The following is a 16,442-nucleotide window of genomic DNA, read 5'->3' on the forward strand; positions in this document are numbered from 1 at the left end:
CGACAGAGAGAACGCAGGAGCGTTCCCAGATGCTTGGCCAAGACCTCATGGGGGAAATTCAGACGCTCCACGCCAACTTGGCCAAGACCTTTCAAGACCAGTTTCAGCTAATGCGCACTGATCTGAATGAAGCGCTGGGGGAGATCCAAGCGGGAAATGAAGCAGCTAGGGGACAGGACGGATCTCCTGGAGAGGGGTCTGCAGGAGGTCGAGAAGGAGACTACAGCTAATAGTGAGGCGTTGGAGCGCCTGGACATAGCGACCCGGAACCTGGAGATACAGATGGAGGACGTTGAAAACAGATCTCGGAGGATTAACATAAGGGTGAGGCAGCTGCCGGAATCCATCTTGGACAAGGACTTGAAACAGGAATTGCAGGGGGTGTTTGCGGACATCCTTGGTGAGGTGGCCCCAGGTGATATCGAATTGGACCGGGTCCACAGAGTTGGGCGACTCGCTAAGGGACCTACCTCAAGGCCGTGGGATGTGCTCGCCGCCTTCTCCAGGTACGCTCAGAAGGAGGCAGTGCTCTTGGCGGCGAGGAAGAAGGAACCGATCTTGTTTAGAGGCCAGAAGATAGCTCCTTTTCAGGATTTGGCTAATGCGACTCTAATAAAAAGAAGGAAGATGGCGCCGGTGTTGAAGGCCCTACTTGAACGGGGGATACGGAACAGGTGGACATTTCCTTTTGGTTTGGTTTTTGATTGGGAAGGTTCTTTGAAGCGCATAACATCAGCTCAGGAAGGAGCCGACTTGTTGCGGTTGGATTTGGAGGAGGGCTCTTCGAGCAGGGAGGGGGGGAGGTATGGGGAGCAGGCAGCGGGAGAGGCCCTGGGAGTGGTCCACAGTGGCAGATAAAAAACAGAGGGGGCGGAGGGAGAATGGCGTCATGCAGGGGGAGGGTAGGGGGTCCTGCGTGGCGGGAGGTAGTGGCGAAAGGGCTCAAGTATAATCTTTACTCTAGTTGAATGAGGGGTGGTGGACCTTTAAGGTTGACACAGGAGCTCAGAGTCAGGGAGGGCAACATATTGGGGTCAATAAGGGCTAGGTGGCCCGGGGGGGAGATAAGAGGAGGAGGTGAAAATAGCGGTTTGGGGGAGTTATGTTAAGTTGGGTGGGGAAGGGGGAGTGTTGCTTACACTCTAAGTTGGGTTTATGGAGTGGTGGAGGGGTGGGCGGGAGGGTGGGTTTGGGAGGGGGTTGTAGCACCAACTGGGAAAGCGTTAGTCCTAGGCTTGACGGGGAAAGAGGCTGGAAATAAAAAAGGGCAAGGACCCTCCCCACATCTTGCTGGTGAGGAGGGGAGTTAAGAGGGTGGACCTGGAGGGGTGCGGGAGGGGGGGTCTCTGAGGAGCAATCTGGTTACCAGAGTGGGGTTCAAATGGATGACACATAATGTACGGGGTCTAAACTCCCCGCTTAAGCGGTCCAAATTGGAGCAATTCATCGGTTCCCACAAACCAGATGTTCTGGCTCTGCAAGAGACCCATTTGCTGCGGAAGGATCAACGAAGGCTGAAGTTGAAGGGATTTCCGCTAATACTTTTCGCATCAGGCCCTTCCAAGAAAGGTGGGGTGGCGCTGGAATTTGGAAGGGGGTTAGATTTTCGGGTTGCTGACACCATCCGGGATAAGAATGGGAGATACATCATGGTTCGGGGAAGAGTATATGGGTTCGCACCTTACAATAGCGTTGGTGTATAGCCCAAATGTGGGGCAAGACCAGTTTCTGCGTGGGATGGTGGGAACTCTACAAGATTTTGCAAGAGGACAGGTAATATTGATGGGGGACTTGAATCTGGCATGGGACGGAAGGAGGGATTGTTCGCAGCTGAGGGGAGGGGGTGCGGTTGCCTCGCCTAAATTGAAGGAACGGTGGGAGGAAGCGGGCTTGCAAGACGTGTGGAGAGTGTTAAGGGGGGGGGGGGGGGAGGAGGAGGGGTTTACGTTTCTCTCGGATGTTCACAGGTCCCAGTCCAGAATCGACTATATCTGGGTGTCTGCGAGCTTGATTGGGGGGGGTTGACTCCATAGAGGTAGGCCCTGTGGGGATAACGGACCATATGGTAGTTCAAATGCGGCTACGGTTGGGGGGTAGAAGGCCTGGGCTGTGGAGGTGGAAGTTCCCGGAGGCGCTACTGAGAGACCAGGTGACGAGTGGGGAGATAGAGGGGAAGATCCGAGAATATTTTGACCAGAACAGTGATCTGGACACGAGTCTGGAGGTGAGATGGGACGCTTTTAAGGCCACGTTGAGGGGAGATTTAATCGCCCTGCAGGCGGAGAGACATAGGCAGATGCGGAGGCTAGAGGAGCAGTTGGAAAAAGAGGTGGAGGCCGCTAGGGTGCGGGTGGGGGAAAACCCTTCTAAAAAATTGTATAAGGAGCATAGGGCAGTTGAGGGTCAACTGGGGATCCTCAGGAATAAAAAGGCGGAGGTGGCCATGCTAAGGGTTAGGCAGAAGTATTATGCAAAAGCTAACAGGGCCGACTTGCTCCTGGCGCGCTTACTGAGGGGTGAGAGGGAACGTAATGTAATCGGGGCTTTGAGGAGTAGGGAAGGGGCGAGACTCACCAAGACAGAGGCGATTAAAGGGAGGCTAGCTGAATTTTACGAGGATCTATACTCCTCGCAGAACCCGTCAGGTGACGCTCAGAGGAAGTTTTTGGAGGGCCCTGCGCTCCCACGGCTCTCTGACGAAGAGGGGGTAGAATTAAGCCGAGCTAGATCAGAGGATGAGGTGCGGGCAATTATATCAGCACTCCCCCGAGGTAAGGCCCCTGGCCCGGATGGCTACCCAGCAGCCTTTTATAAGCACTTCTCTCACCTCCTCGTAACGCATCTGACGCAACTATTCAACTCCTTCAGAGCTAGGGGATGTATCACCCCATCGATGGAGGAGGCTAAGATAACACTTATACACAAGGCGGGTAAAGACCCAGAGGAGTGTATGTCTTATCGCCCCAATGCCCTCAAACACTGAGGCAAAAATATATACCAAAATTCTGGCGAAGAGGCTGGAGAGGTACCTTCCAACGTTGATTCACCAGGACCAGACGGGCTTTGTGGTAGGGAGGCAGACGGCTGATAATATTCGAAGGGTGGCCCACATTGTTGAGAAGGCACGGAAGACGACCACTCTGGCGATTCTTTTAGCGCTGGACGCGGAAAAAGCGTTCGGTCGGGAGGAGTGGTCGTTTTTATTCCAGGTGATGGAGCGGATGGGGCTGGGGCTAGGGCCAGGTTTCATTAGCATGGTCGAAGCGAATTACAGGAACCCCAGGTCACGGATCCTGGTCAATGGGGAACCTCTAACTCAATTGGGCTTAGAAGAGGTACGAAACAGGGCTGTCCCCTGTCCCCCTTGCTCTATGCGATTTACCTGGAACCCCTATTATTGGCCATAAGAGAATCCAATCTTATCTGGGGCGTACCGTTTGGGGGGGTGGGGGGGGCAACATAAAGTGGCAGCTTTTGCAGATGATATGCTGCTCATGTTGACACGGCCGGAGGAGTCTATTAAGGCGTGTGTGGAACTGCTGACCGAATTTGGGGAGGCATCGGGTTTGCGCATCAATCTGCAAAAATCCGAATTGATGAATCTATCTTTAGAAGAGAGGGAGGCACAGATACTTAGGGAGGTCTCCCCATTTCGGTGGAGCCCGGGTGGGATTAGGTATTTGGGGGTTTGGATTACCCCCTCATTGGCCGGGTGGTATAGCGCAAACTTTCCCCCTTTGCTTAAAGATATCAAGAGAGATTTACGGCACTGGGGTGCCCTTAGGATCTCCTGGCTAGGGAGGAGAGAAGCAGTTAAGATGGTGATTCTGCCTCGTATTTTGTATCTTTTTCAAGCAATCCCTTTGGCGATCCCGCATCGCTTTTTCAGGGAACTTGACTAGGTGGTTAGGGACTTCATATGGGAGGGTAAGAAACCGCGCCTGTCTTGGCGCCTCCTCACGGCGTCCAGGGATCGAGGGGGCCTTGGGCTGCCGGATTTCCAGCGGTATCATGACGTTGCACTCCTCCGGGTAATTAGGGAATGGTTCGGAGACACTTATGTAAAGCATTGGGTACAAATGGATAGGGCAGTCGCGCGGCACCACTTGGGGGAAAGTTCTATGGCTTCTGCGGAAATTGCGTCCGTCGCACATTCATAGGAGCGACATAACAAGGGGTGTGGTGGCCGCTTGGGACAGGGTGGTGGAGAGCCGAGGGGTTTAATCTTTTCCGTCCCCTTTTACCCACGTTTTTGATAATGGAGACTTCACGCCGGGTTTGGAGAGAGGGGCATTTCGAGCGTGGGATGATGGGGGCTGTAAGACCTTGAGGGACATGTTTAGCAATAGTACGGTTAAAACATTCAGGGAATGCAAGCAGGCGTTTGGAGTAGGTGAGGGGGAGAGACATAGATATTTTCAACTAAGACATTGGGTAATGTCGACTGAGATGAGGAAAGGGGCCACGAGGGAGCTCACACATTTTGAACGATTCCTCTTGACCCATGATGGTACCAGGGGCTTGATATCAGATCTGTATAAACTTCTGGAGGGCGTGGGCCTGGCGGTCAGGTGGCCGTATATGAAGGTTTGGGAGCAGCAGAGGGGGGGTGGGGATGGGGAGAAGAGATTGGGAGAAACTATGGAGGTTGGTCCCTAAATTGATTAGAGCACCCCGATTACAGGAAGCCTGGTATAAGTACATTTTTGACTGGCACTACACTCCAGCCAAACTACACGCAATGTACCCCACTAACTCAAGTGATTGCTGGAGGGGCTGCGGGGAGGTGGGCACGGCGACGCATATCTGGTGGGATTGCCCACTTATTAGACCCTTTTGGCGTGAAATTGGAGGTGCTCTAAATCAGACTCAAGAGTTAGGGGAGCCTCGGAGCCCCAGAGAGATGCTATTGGGAATGAGTGGGGTAGAGGAGGGGGGAGGAGCGGTGAGAACCCCCAAGATGCACATTGTTTATGTTTTGGCAGCAATGGGGTTAATCGCGCAGAACTGGAAGAGCCCAAGGATCCCTACGGAGAGCGATTGGCTCAGGAAGATGCGGGACATAGTTTCTTTGGAGTGGGCCACTTATGCGGTTGAGGGGAAGCTGGAGAACTTTGCAGTGGTATGGGGTGAGACTTTGGACTATTTGAAAGGCGATTTCAGGGAGCAATGGTGCCCGCAAAGACTAAAACTGTTAGACATCTACAGCTGCTAGGCCGGATTGGCTGATTTGAGTTTGAAGGTTGTTCTTATCTGGGTGCTACAACCGAGAAAAGGGGGAGAGGGTGGGGGGGGGGGGGGGGGTTAGGTTGTTATTTTCTTGTTTTAGTGATTTGCTGGATTTGTGAAAATTAATAAACAGAAATTATTTAAAAAAACAACAAAAAAAACCAAAAAGGGGCAACAAATTGCATACGAGAATTACGTTTGAATAGATGCACGAAGAGCATAGGGCTCTTCCCACTTATGTGCTATAAACAGTCATGCAAGGTGGTAGATGTCCTTAGTTACATGAGATTTATTTTGGATCTTCTTTTTCGGCCATCTGTCTGTTGGATTTCATGTGTACAAAAGGTAAATAGTTACCGACAGACTTACCGTTCTCTTGTCTGAACACGTGCTAGCCAGGAACCCGAGAAGCAAGCCAAAGAGAGTTGGCAGAATTTCTCTTAGTGTACGAGGTGTGTTGGACACCACAATCTTCCAGACATGGAGGGAGGCTTGACGCACAACCAGTTGGGTATCTGATCGTCCCATGTACAGTCCAGCAAGCACTCTGTTTCTGCGCTCTGCTCCCAAAGCTCCAACGATGGCCTGAAAAAAGCAGTGAACCTATTACTTTACACAATCTGTGCATCTTGCCAGCTGTTCAACTGGTGGTATTAGAGTGGGGCTTCAGTGACAAATAGGCAACAGGGAAATAAAACAATGTGCATGTGGCCACGGATACTGCTTTGGGCATGGTACAGGATGGAAGTGCGACAAAATACAGAAATGTGGACATGGTGAAAGGCAAGTGCTGGGGCACAGTGGAAACTGGGTTCCTAGCTTAGTTGTCATTCCATGAAGGAATGAAAAACACTGAAAGGAACAAGTAAACATGTTTATTCATTTTAAACATGAATGGACCTACCATCCGGTGCGCTCACACCAATACCCAAGACTTTCCCAAACATGATCCATTCTTTCTGGATTAGCCAACCCCCAGATCTCATCTCTAAACGCACAATAATTGGGTTTGATTTGGTTATTTGTGTACAATGGTTTATGCTCCAAATAACAGCATTCAATCAAATAGCACTTGAGACAACAGTTCCCACCTTAGTTGACTGGGCTGTTCCAAAGTTGTCATCCTCTGAGGCCGTTTCTGTTGTCATCTTTCCAGAAACACCTGAAATGTGGAAAAGTAGATCACCAAGAAGCTGCACGGAGCTGAACCTAAGCAGAAAGGAAAGTAATGGTATGTCAATGTTAGCCAACAACATGTGGTGAACTACAAAGTCACAACAAACTTGTATAAGATCATTCTCTCGTGCCTGTAATAAAGGTGTGAAGACACCTTCCTAAATGAAATCTAACAGCTTCTTTAAGATTTCCTTGGCTCACTCATATGCACAGACAAATCCAGAGAGACGGAGTAAACTCCCTATTAGGGGACAGGACTTCCAAAAGGAGTATAAGTCACCATCCCTCCCAAGTTACTATCACCTTTGCAGGGCATCTAGGGGATAGGATTCATTATAACCACCCTTTTGTAACGCCCAACTGGGCTTCTGACCTTACCAGGGCCCAATTGTTGAGATGGCTTTCTAGAATCTAACATGATGGACAGACGTTAGGAGGCAACCCTAATTATGAACAGGTACTCAGAGGTTAGCCAAAAATCAATCAAGGAACAGTGGAGAGCGGTCAAGGCTTAGTCTCAGGAGAGCGAGAGTGGGGTCAGGGGCCCTCAATGAGCCCACAAAGTATGGCACCCAATAATTCAATTTAGAGAGTTATAAAAAGTTATTTATTTTAGGCATTATGAACACACTGGAAATTGAATCTAACGGGTACTATAACAGACAAAACCCCTCTAGAATGACATGCATTACTCACTGCAATAGCATTTCAGATGGTTGTATCTGCTTAGATTCACATGCTGTGCATATGGTCCGACATCCAGTGTTAACCGCAGAGTATTGCATCTTGTCTTTCGGGACCGAAAGGGGACGTCGGCATAGGCGTGTCTGTAACACTATCCCTATTATGACGTGTAGTGTACCCAAAATCCCTCACGCGCAGAGGTCCCTCTGATTGTATTTTTTCTGCCATGAGAGAGCCCAAGGCTATTGAGAGAGTACATGGAGAGAAAGTAGAAAGACGTCCATGTTCCTTCCACTCCGAGTGGGAAGGCAGGGAGGGCGCATGCGAATCCAAGTAGCTAAAACCATCAGAAATGCTATTACGGTGAGTAATGCATGTCTTCTGATGCTTGTTAATCTGCTTAGAATCACATGCTGTGCATAGACTAGCAAGCAGAACCCGGAGTTGGAGGTGGGTTGTGAGAAGGAACAGTAGAGAAAAGATGTCTTAATACTGCTTGTCCCACCTGAGAGTCAGATCTAGAATGAGTGTCTAGGCAATAGTGTTTTGTAAAGGTGTGTACAGAACTCCAGGTTGCCACTTTGCAAATGGACTCCAGGGGAACATTTCCAATGAATGCTATGGAGGCCCCAGTGGCCAGAGTAGAGTGTGCTCTAGGCTTGAAGGGCAGTTCTCTCTTAGGAAGAGAGAAACAGTGTGATGCATTTGACAATCCACCTTGAGATAGCTGATTTAGAAACAGGATCCCCTTCTCTACCAGCTGCCACTGAAACGAAAAATTTGGTTTGTTTTCCTCAGTGGTTTCGTTCTTTCCAGGTAGAACATGACTGCCCTACGCACATCTAATGTGTGTAGGCTTCTTTCCGCCATGCTAGTGGGATTCTGGACGAAAGTGGGAAGTTCGATCGATTGGTTCAATGAAACTTTGAGATGAATTTAGGGACACATCTGGGATGAGTGTGCAGAACTACCTTATCCCTGTGGACTGTAACAAAGGGGAGTAAAACAGAAAGGGCCTGTAGTTCACTAACCTTTCTAATAGAAGAGATAGCCACTAAGAAGTTTTGTAAGTAAGGTCTTTCAGACTTGCATTATGCATTAGCTCAAAAGAGATCCCCATGAGTCTGGTTAAAACCACATTTAGATCCAAACCAGGAGCTTGGTGAGAAATGGGGGGATGGATTCTCTTAACCCCTCCCATGAAGGCTTTAGTCACCGGTATTTTCCACCATGACACTTTCTGTTGTGACGTGGTGTAGGCTGAGAGAGCAGCAAGACGAACCTTTAGGGAACTGAAGACCAGTCCTGCTTCTAACAAATGAGTTAGGTACAGCACAATGTGTGTGGGTGAGCAATCGATGGGATTGACGCCCTTGGTATTACACCAGATGACAAAGCCTTTCCATTTACTGGAATAGCAATAGCGGGTGTTAGGTTTCCTAGCTTCCCTGAGAAAGTCCATGCATCTCTGAGGGAGCTGAAGGTGTCCAAACTCTATGATCTCAGGAGCCAGGCTGCTAAATTCAGAGTTTGTGGGCATGGGAGAAGGGTATCCCCCCCCCCACCCCCTGTCCTGAAACAACATGTTGTACGGGCAGGGTAGTTTTACTGGTGGGCATTAGATGAGCAAACCAGGGTTGGCGGGCCCACATGGGGGCTACCAATATCATGGTGACTGGTTCCTGGTGCATCTTGTGCACTATCTTGTTGTGTAGGGGAGTTGGGGGAAAAGCATAAACAAATTGCCCTGACCAGGTCATCCAGAGTCTGTACCCCTTGGAGTGGTTCGGGGGTACCTGGAGGCGGAGTCTTGGCATTGGGCGTGCTCCTGAGTTGCGAACAGGTCGATCTCTGGGAAGCGCCATTCTGCGAAGACGTTGGAGACGATGTCTTCGTGCAGACGCCATTCATATTCTATGGGCAGTGGGAAGTCTCTGCTGAGCACATCCGCCCGAAGATTGAGTTCCCCTGGAACGTGTTGGGACAACAGAAACATCTTGTGTTTGAGAGCCCACATCCAAATGTTTTAAGACAGCTTGGATAGCCCTGGAGATTGTGTGCCCCCTTTTTTTCAGGTAATACATGGCTGTGGTGCTGTCTGTCAGAACCAGAACTGTCTTCCCTTGTAGTTGCGTCTGAAAGGCTTTCAGTGCCTTGAACACTGCTAATAGCTCTATCAGATTCATATGGTTGGATACTACTTGTGTGGGCCACACTACATGCGCTGTGTGCTGAAGAAGGTGCACCCCCCCACCCTGTGAGAGATGCGTCTGTCGTGAGAGTGGCTAACTGTGGGGGTGGTGAAGGGTTTCCCCTCCAAGAGGTTTTCCCTCGACCACCACTGCAGAGAGGACGACGGCTGGCGAGACAACTACCAGATCTTCCCATTGTCTGCTGGCCTGACACCACTGGCTGTTGAGCCACTCTTACATGGGACGCATGCGCAGCCGCACGTGGGGAACCCAAGTATATGCATGACGCCATCATACCTAGCCAGCGCATGGCCTTGCGTACCGTCACCTCCCGACTGGCTACATATTGAAGGATTTGGAAAAGCATGTTCTGAACCCTCTCGTTGGAGGGGAAGATGAGGCCGTCCTTCGTCCGGATTACAGCCCCAAGAAATTGTTTTACTTGACTCTGGACTAGACTGGACTTTTTCTCGTTGATAGAGAATCCCAGACTGAACAGATGGTCTACAGTCTTCTGGGTGTTCAAAAAGCATGCGTCGTAAGAGTCCCCTGTTATGAGCCAGTCGTCGAGGTAAGGGTAAACTGGGACGGATAGTCTGCGGAGGTGTGCCGCCACTACTGCCAGGACCTTTGTAAACACCCTTGGCGCTGAGGCAATGCCGAAGGGGAGCACCGTGAATTGGTAATGCCTGTCCTCTATCACGAACCTTAGATATTTCCTGTGTGCTGGCAACATTGAAATATGAAAGTATGCATCTTTCATGTCCAATATTGCCATGTGGTCCCCCTGTTTCAACAGTGGGATCACTTCCTGTAGTGTTACCATACAAAACTAAGGTTTTATAAATTTGTTTGCTGGGCGCAGGTCTAGAACAGGGCGCATGGTGAGGTCCTTTTTGGGTACAAGAAAGTACACTGAATAAATACCCTTGTTTACTGGAAGAATAGGGTCAGCTTCTATGGCGTCCTTTCTCAAAGCGCTTCCACCTCTTGATCCAGGATCTGCAGATGGTCCGGCAAGAGGCATTGTGAGCGTGGCGGTCTGAACTGTGAAGGTCGGGCGAATTCCACGCAGTACCGGTTGGCGACCGTCTTTATAACCCACTGGTCTGAAGTTATCCCCTCCCAAGCCGTGAGGAAAGATGTTAAACGCCCCCCGACCGGGGTGACATGGGAGGGGACCTGGATCCATTGTTCATTTCTGACCAGAGGCTGCGGCTCCTCTGGGGTTAGGGCCTCTGCCTTATCATTGACCCCTAGGTGGGTAGTTGGCAGGGCTTACAGATGTTTGTCCAGGATTCCAGTTTCCCGTATTGTAGTTTTGACTAGCACAGGATTGCCTTCGAAAGGACCAACGAGAACTGCCTCCCCTTTGGGGGGAAGGTTTCTGAGTCATTTGTTTCAAGGGCTTAAGAGTCTCATGCTCTCTCTTTGCCATCTCCAGGGCATCGTCGACTGCTTTCCTGAAGAGATCTGTCTCTTCTATGAGTTTGTTAAGAGAGGCCTGTGTTTCAGGCTTGAACCCCGAGTTGCGAAGACGAGCGTGACGCTTGAGTAGAGTGCCATGGGCCAGTGACCTGCCTGCTGTTTCAGCAGTGTCCAGAGTGTTTTTAATTATATTCCGATTTACGTGCCTGCCCTCGGCTACGATGGAGAGAAGCCTGGACCTAGCGGGTTTAGGAACCTCCTGGAGACCTTCTTGTACAAGTTTCTATTGTGCATCTGCATAACTGGCAAGCAGCGTGGTGTTATTCCCTATGCGTGTGGTGTATGCAGCTGCCGAGGTAACACGCTTACCTAGGGCGTACAACCTTTTGGATTCCTTATCCGGGGGTGCCTCTCCTGTAGCAACGGGTACCCCTGCCCGTTTCCGGTGGTAGTGACTACCAAGGAGTCATGGGTGGTGTGGCCTTTAATATAATGAGGGTCCTAAGTAGCTGGCCGAAATAGTTTTTCCACTCTTGGGTTCACTGCCTGGGTCTGAGCTGGCGTGACCAGGGAGGGGGCCAATCTTCTTTTAACAGAGTTTAGGAGTGGAATGGCCTGGTTTGAGGGTGGCGGGGGCCTTCTCCTTGAGAATGTCCTCCACAAAGTCTTGTTCGGGTACCGCCTCCCGAGTAGTGATCTTAAAATGCTCTGCTGCCTTCCTTAAAATGGCATTGTAGGCAATTTGGTAGTCTACAGGCGAGGCCTGGCGATCCGGGGTGGTTGGAGGAGAATCCACGCATAGAACATCAGTGTCCTGATCTTGTGTGGGGAGCGTCCATGGCTTTGTTTCCACTTGCTGGGTTTCCTCCCAGTTGTCCATGGCATCTGCCTGGTCCTCAGGGTAGTCCTGCAGGAAGGAAGGGTCTTCGCTGTAAATGTCCTGGTGAGTGTCCATCCGGACCACATCTTCATGGTGGGCAGAAGCCGAGGGCTGAGAGTCAAGATTTTCCTGCAAACGTGAATCTGATCTCAAAAGAGGGTCTTCCCGAGATCTCTTAGGGGGAAGGATGCTCAGAAAGTGAAACAATCCTTTCAAGACGGTCCATGCACCCTTTGAACTTCTCCCTTGTCCATTCAGATGGAACCAGAAGGGCCCAAAGCTGGAAAAATATTGTTCTCCGCTCTTTGGCATCGAAATTTGTCTCCAAGGGTGTTGGACAGAGGCTCAGGACTGTCCTTGTAGGTATTGCGAGCATTGGGGCACCATAGCGTGCCTTTAGACTTGTCCGCGGCATTCTCCATGGATTTCAACGGTGTCTTAGGTACAAGCGTAACCGCAGAAGTAATCCTTGCGATGCTTTCCTCAATTGCTGCCGAATCGGCGCGAGTTAACGGGTCAGAAGACCTATCAGTAGATTTACTGCCTACTGCAGTGTCAGAGGGCCTAGCGATAGATTTTACGCCTGTGGAAAGGCTAGGAGGCCTAGTCGTAGGTCTCGGGCCCACCGGGCCTTTAGAGGGCGCCGGGGCGTCGACTGACCGCGCTTCGGCAGGGAAACCCGATTTAAAGGTAGTGCCCTTGTTTTTGGAATGCCCAGTCGCAAGACGCTGTTGCAGATGCGGGGAAGATTGATGATCTACCCAATCAGAGGAATGCGCCGAAATTTTCGACGGCCCTGTTGGCGCCTTCACCTTTTTCGACAGAACCATCAAAATCGGTGATGGGGTTGTGCGTTTAGTGGTTTCTGTATGCCCCTGTCGCCGGAAAGCAAGACTTTCGTCAGGGCTTCAGGGGTCAGGGACGGGTGTGGCAGACCTAGTAGTGTCCGCCTCAAGGTCTATAACATCCGACATGGATGTTTGTTCATCGTACGTGCCCCTGCCACTTTCGGCAGGTGTGGCGGTGGGGGAAGAGGGTTCAGCCCACGACATACCGTACACGGCGCACCGCTTTACACAGCGCTCCTTAAGGGTCTTGGGCCGAAGGAGCTTACAAGCCGCACTTCGTTTCTCGTCGTGATCTAAGGGGAGACAAGAATTACATGCTCTGTGCTAGTCTTTCCATGGGTACCTGACCCTACACTTAGGGCAGAACGTAAATGTGTCCTTTCCATAGCGAAAGGTATAAACAAAGATGAAGATCTAGAGGGGAAAGAAGAAAGACATAATGAAAGATATGGCCACCCTGACCCCACTCTCCCTACTGTGTAGGCCGGCCAGAGGGCCCGGCCACGTGGATGGCTCAGGCGCCAGATCTTAGGCACCGAAATCCACTGCAGTCAAAACTTCCCGTAGTCTCCGTCGAGGTTGCTTGAATCGCTGAAGTGACTTAAGGGGAAATAACTGACAAAGTCGGAATAAAGATAAACAATGTCTCTTATGAAGAGCTCCGCTATAGGGCAACCAGTAACTGGGCGGAAAAAAACAATCTGAGGGACCTCGGCATGTGAGGAATTTTAGGTACACTACACGTCACAATAGGGCTAGTGTTACAGACACGCCTATGCAGACATCCCCTTTCGGTCCCCGAAAGACAAGATGCAATACTCTGCGGTTACCACTGGATTTCGGACCATATGCACAGCATGTGATTCTAAGCAGATTAACAAGCATCAGGACCAAATATATAAATCGCCATTAGGTTCACTTAACATCAGATAACTTCTTCAAGCAAAGCAGGTAAGTTAGATGCAGTGAAAGATGGGAACCAAATCACAAGAACAATATTGCAAGAACAATATTTCAACACTTGAAAAGTCCAAACCCCAAGATGAATGGGGCCATGTGCTCAAAAGTCAGAGTACAAAACAATGTTTCTCATCAGTATGACTTTTTAGAAAGCATGCAATGGGCTTGTTTTGGAAGCGCTTTTCAAATTCTATGTGGCAAAGGTTCTCCCAGCTTTGCTATATGTTATAGATACTAAAACCTTGATATGGCAGATACATTGGTCTAGAATCGAGGGTCGTCTGTGGAAAAAAGGTGCTTGGACTGCCAATGACCAGTTGAAGATTTTAATTGGGCCTCTGCTCAATAGAAATGTAAGTGGAATGGTACCTTATTTCGCTATATAGACAGATTCTTGTTCCTAAACCGAACTCTCTATATGAAAACATTGCCAGCACTACAAACTGGAATTCTATGTTCTTATCGAAGCTAAAATATTTGGTCATGGGGAGTCTCCTAAAATGTGATAGGAATATTGAATCGCTAATTGTAAAGAGATTTCTGAGGAGACTGGAATGGATGCACACTATAGATACTATGCGCTCATTGGTATTGGCTAAATCATTTGTGACAATTGACAAAAAAATTGGAACTTTTCCCAGATACCTGAGGTGGGTTCCGAGCTCGAAGGTGAGGCAAGAATCTTTAAGGGTATTTCTGAATCTCGTCCCCACTGGGGATGTTCTACTGTCCCGTAAAAAGCTCAACCCAGCCGTGGAACGTTGCCCCCTTTGCAAAGAATATACAATCCAGTCTCTAAAGCATATCTTGAAGAAATGTGGAGGGTCATGGGATTTAAGGAGACAACCTTTCCTGCACTCAGTGCAAAGGAAAAAGTTACTTATCTGTAACTGTTCTCCAGTATGGGTCTGGCATGGATCCAAATGCTCATGAATATTCCCTGTCGTCAGGCTGGGAATCCTCAGTAAAGAAAAAAACAGTTTCACTTCTGAACTGTCTTTCTCCTAACAACCAATCACTGGTCTCTGGGTCATACTGCCCCCAGCCAATGAGTGCCCCCCACCTAAGCCCCTCCTCTGGCAGCCATCTTCAGATTTGGTAGCAAGTAAAGTGGCAGTAGGACCAAGAGAAGAGCCGCAGAGGGGAGCTGGGAGGGTTTGCATGTGAATCCATGCCAGACCCATACTGGAGAAGAACATTTACAGATAACTGGAGAACTTACAGGTAAGTAATGTGTTCCTCCTCCAGCATGGGGTCTGGCATGGATTCACATGCTCATGAAGAATACATAGCAGTACACACATGCACAACCACAGGAAGTGGCAAGGCTCAACATTAAGCATCTCAACATTAAGCATCTCTTACCTCCTCACCAGGCACACATTCAAGCGAACAGGTTGTGCAGCACTGCTTGGCCGACTCTTGACTCCTCCCTGGAATCCCTGCGCACACCAGACAGGAACACTGTAGTTGCAGCGATCACTCTGGTGGAATGGGCTCTCGGACAGCCAGGCAACAGTTGGTTTGCCAACCAATGACAATGGGTGATGCAGCCGGAGAGCCACCTGGAAATGGAAGGCTTGGAGAGTGCCTACCCAAGGTTCACAGGGCCAAAGTTCACAAAAAGTTGTGACGTCTTCTGGAAACTTTAAGTTCCACATAGAACTTAAGCGCTCTAGCTACATCCAGCGAGTGCAAAGTCCTCTTAGCCGGCGACGGAGGCGTCGTGAGGGCTCGTTTGGATGAAAGTCTGACGGCACCTTGGCCATGAAGGAGGGGTGCGTCCGTAGCACTACCCTTGTCTCGTGGAACGTCAAATAAGGTGGTTCACAAGAGAGGGCCTAGATCGCTCCCACTCATTGTGCAGAGGTGATGGCCACCAGAAATGCTGTTTTACACGACAAGAATTTCAGTGGCGCTGCATGCATAGGCTCGAATGGAGGACCCATGAGCCTGGCAAGCACCACATTGAGCTCCCACGCTGGGGCCTTCACTGGTGGGAACGAGCGAAATAGTCCTTTGACGAACTCCTTGACCAATACATGAGACCCAGAGGATGATCGCCCCCGAGATCTGGTGTAACGGGAGATAGACGCCAGATGAACCTTGATGGAAGCATGGGCCAGTCCTGCCTTGGCCAATGACAAAAATTACAGAAGCACCTGCGGAGCAGTGACTCGTAGCGGGTCTATCTTCTGAGTACGGCACCAAACGACGAATCTCTTCCACTTGTGCCTGTGGCATTTGAGAGTCGATGAAGCTCTGGCCTTTGCAAGCACCTCTTTGCAATCCACTGGGAGATTGTAGCCCTCAAACTCTAGTGCTGCAGGGGCCAGGTCTTCAATTTCAACGATCCTGGGTCGTGGTGCAGAATCGCGCCTCCTTGCCTGGCGAAAAGATCTGCGACCGTTTGGAAGCTTGACTGGAGGGGACGCTGACAAGTCTAAAAGGTCCGGGTACCATATCTGTCTCGGTCACCTCGGTGCGAAGAGGATCATCCTGCACCGGGACCATATGACGATTAACTAGTCGAAGAAGCAACGGTGAAGGAGGGAATGCGTCCCCCCATGCTCCCCGGCTGGGGAAACTTGCTGGGGAACCTCCGACACTAGGTGTTCATCACCGTCGCAAACAGATCGATCTGGGGATTGCCCCATCGTCGGAACAGAAGATCCACTTTGTCCTGCCAAAGCGCCCATTGGGGGCAAGAGCGCACAACCCTGCTGAGACGGTCAGCAACGGTGTTCTTCACTCCTGCCATATGAAACGGGATGAGTAACATCCCCTGGGCAACGGCCCAGTGCCATAGGTCCTGCGCCTCTTTGGAAAGCACCGGGGATCTGGTGCCCCCCTGCTTCCTGATGTAGAACATTGTGGTGGTGTTGTCCATGAAGACCTGCACCACCTTACCCTTGAGGGACAGTAAGAAGGACTTGAGGGCCCAAAACACTGCCCGCAGCTTCAACACGTTGATGTGCAAGGTCTTCTCCTCCGGTATCCACAGGCCTCTTGCGTGAAGTCTTCCGGTGTGCGCTCCTCAACCTT

At 50.3% G+C, this 16,442-nt stretch overlaps 1 protein-coding gene across 1 annotated transcript in view; it reads right to left on the minus strand.

Annotated features, from left to right (window-relative positions):
• The window catches only part of GCN1 (GCN1 activator of EIF2AK4), a 1,783,851-nt gene that overhangs the window by 274,445 nt on the left and 1,492,964 nt on the right, over nt 1–16,442 (minus strand). The window contains exons 43-44 of the mRNA XM_069619734.1: nt 6,321–6,438; nt 5,599–5,814 (exon numbers count right to left, since the gene is read on the minus strand). Coding sequence (XP_069475835.1) covers nt 5,599–5,814; nt 6,321–6,438 — 334 coding nt within the window. The remainder of the gene's footprint in view (nt 1–5,598; nt 5,815–6,320; nt 6,439–16,442) is intronic.

The sequence above is a fragment of the Ambystoma mexicanum genome, chromosome 10 (assembly GCF_040938575.1).
Source record: "Ambystoma mexicanum isolate Mex_15411 chromosome 10, UKY_AmexF1_1, whole genome shotgun sequence".
Lineage (NCBI taxonomy): Eukaryota > Metazoa > Chordata > Amphibia > Caudata > Ambystomatidae > Ambystoma > Ambystoma mexicanum.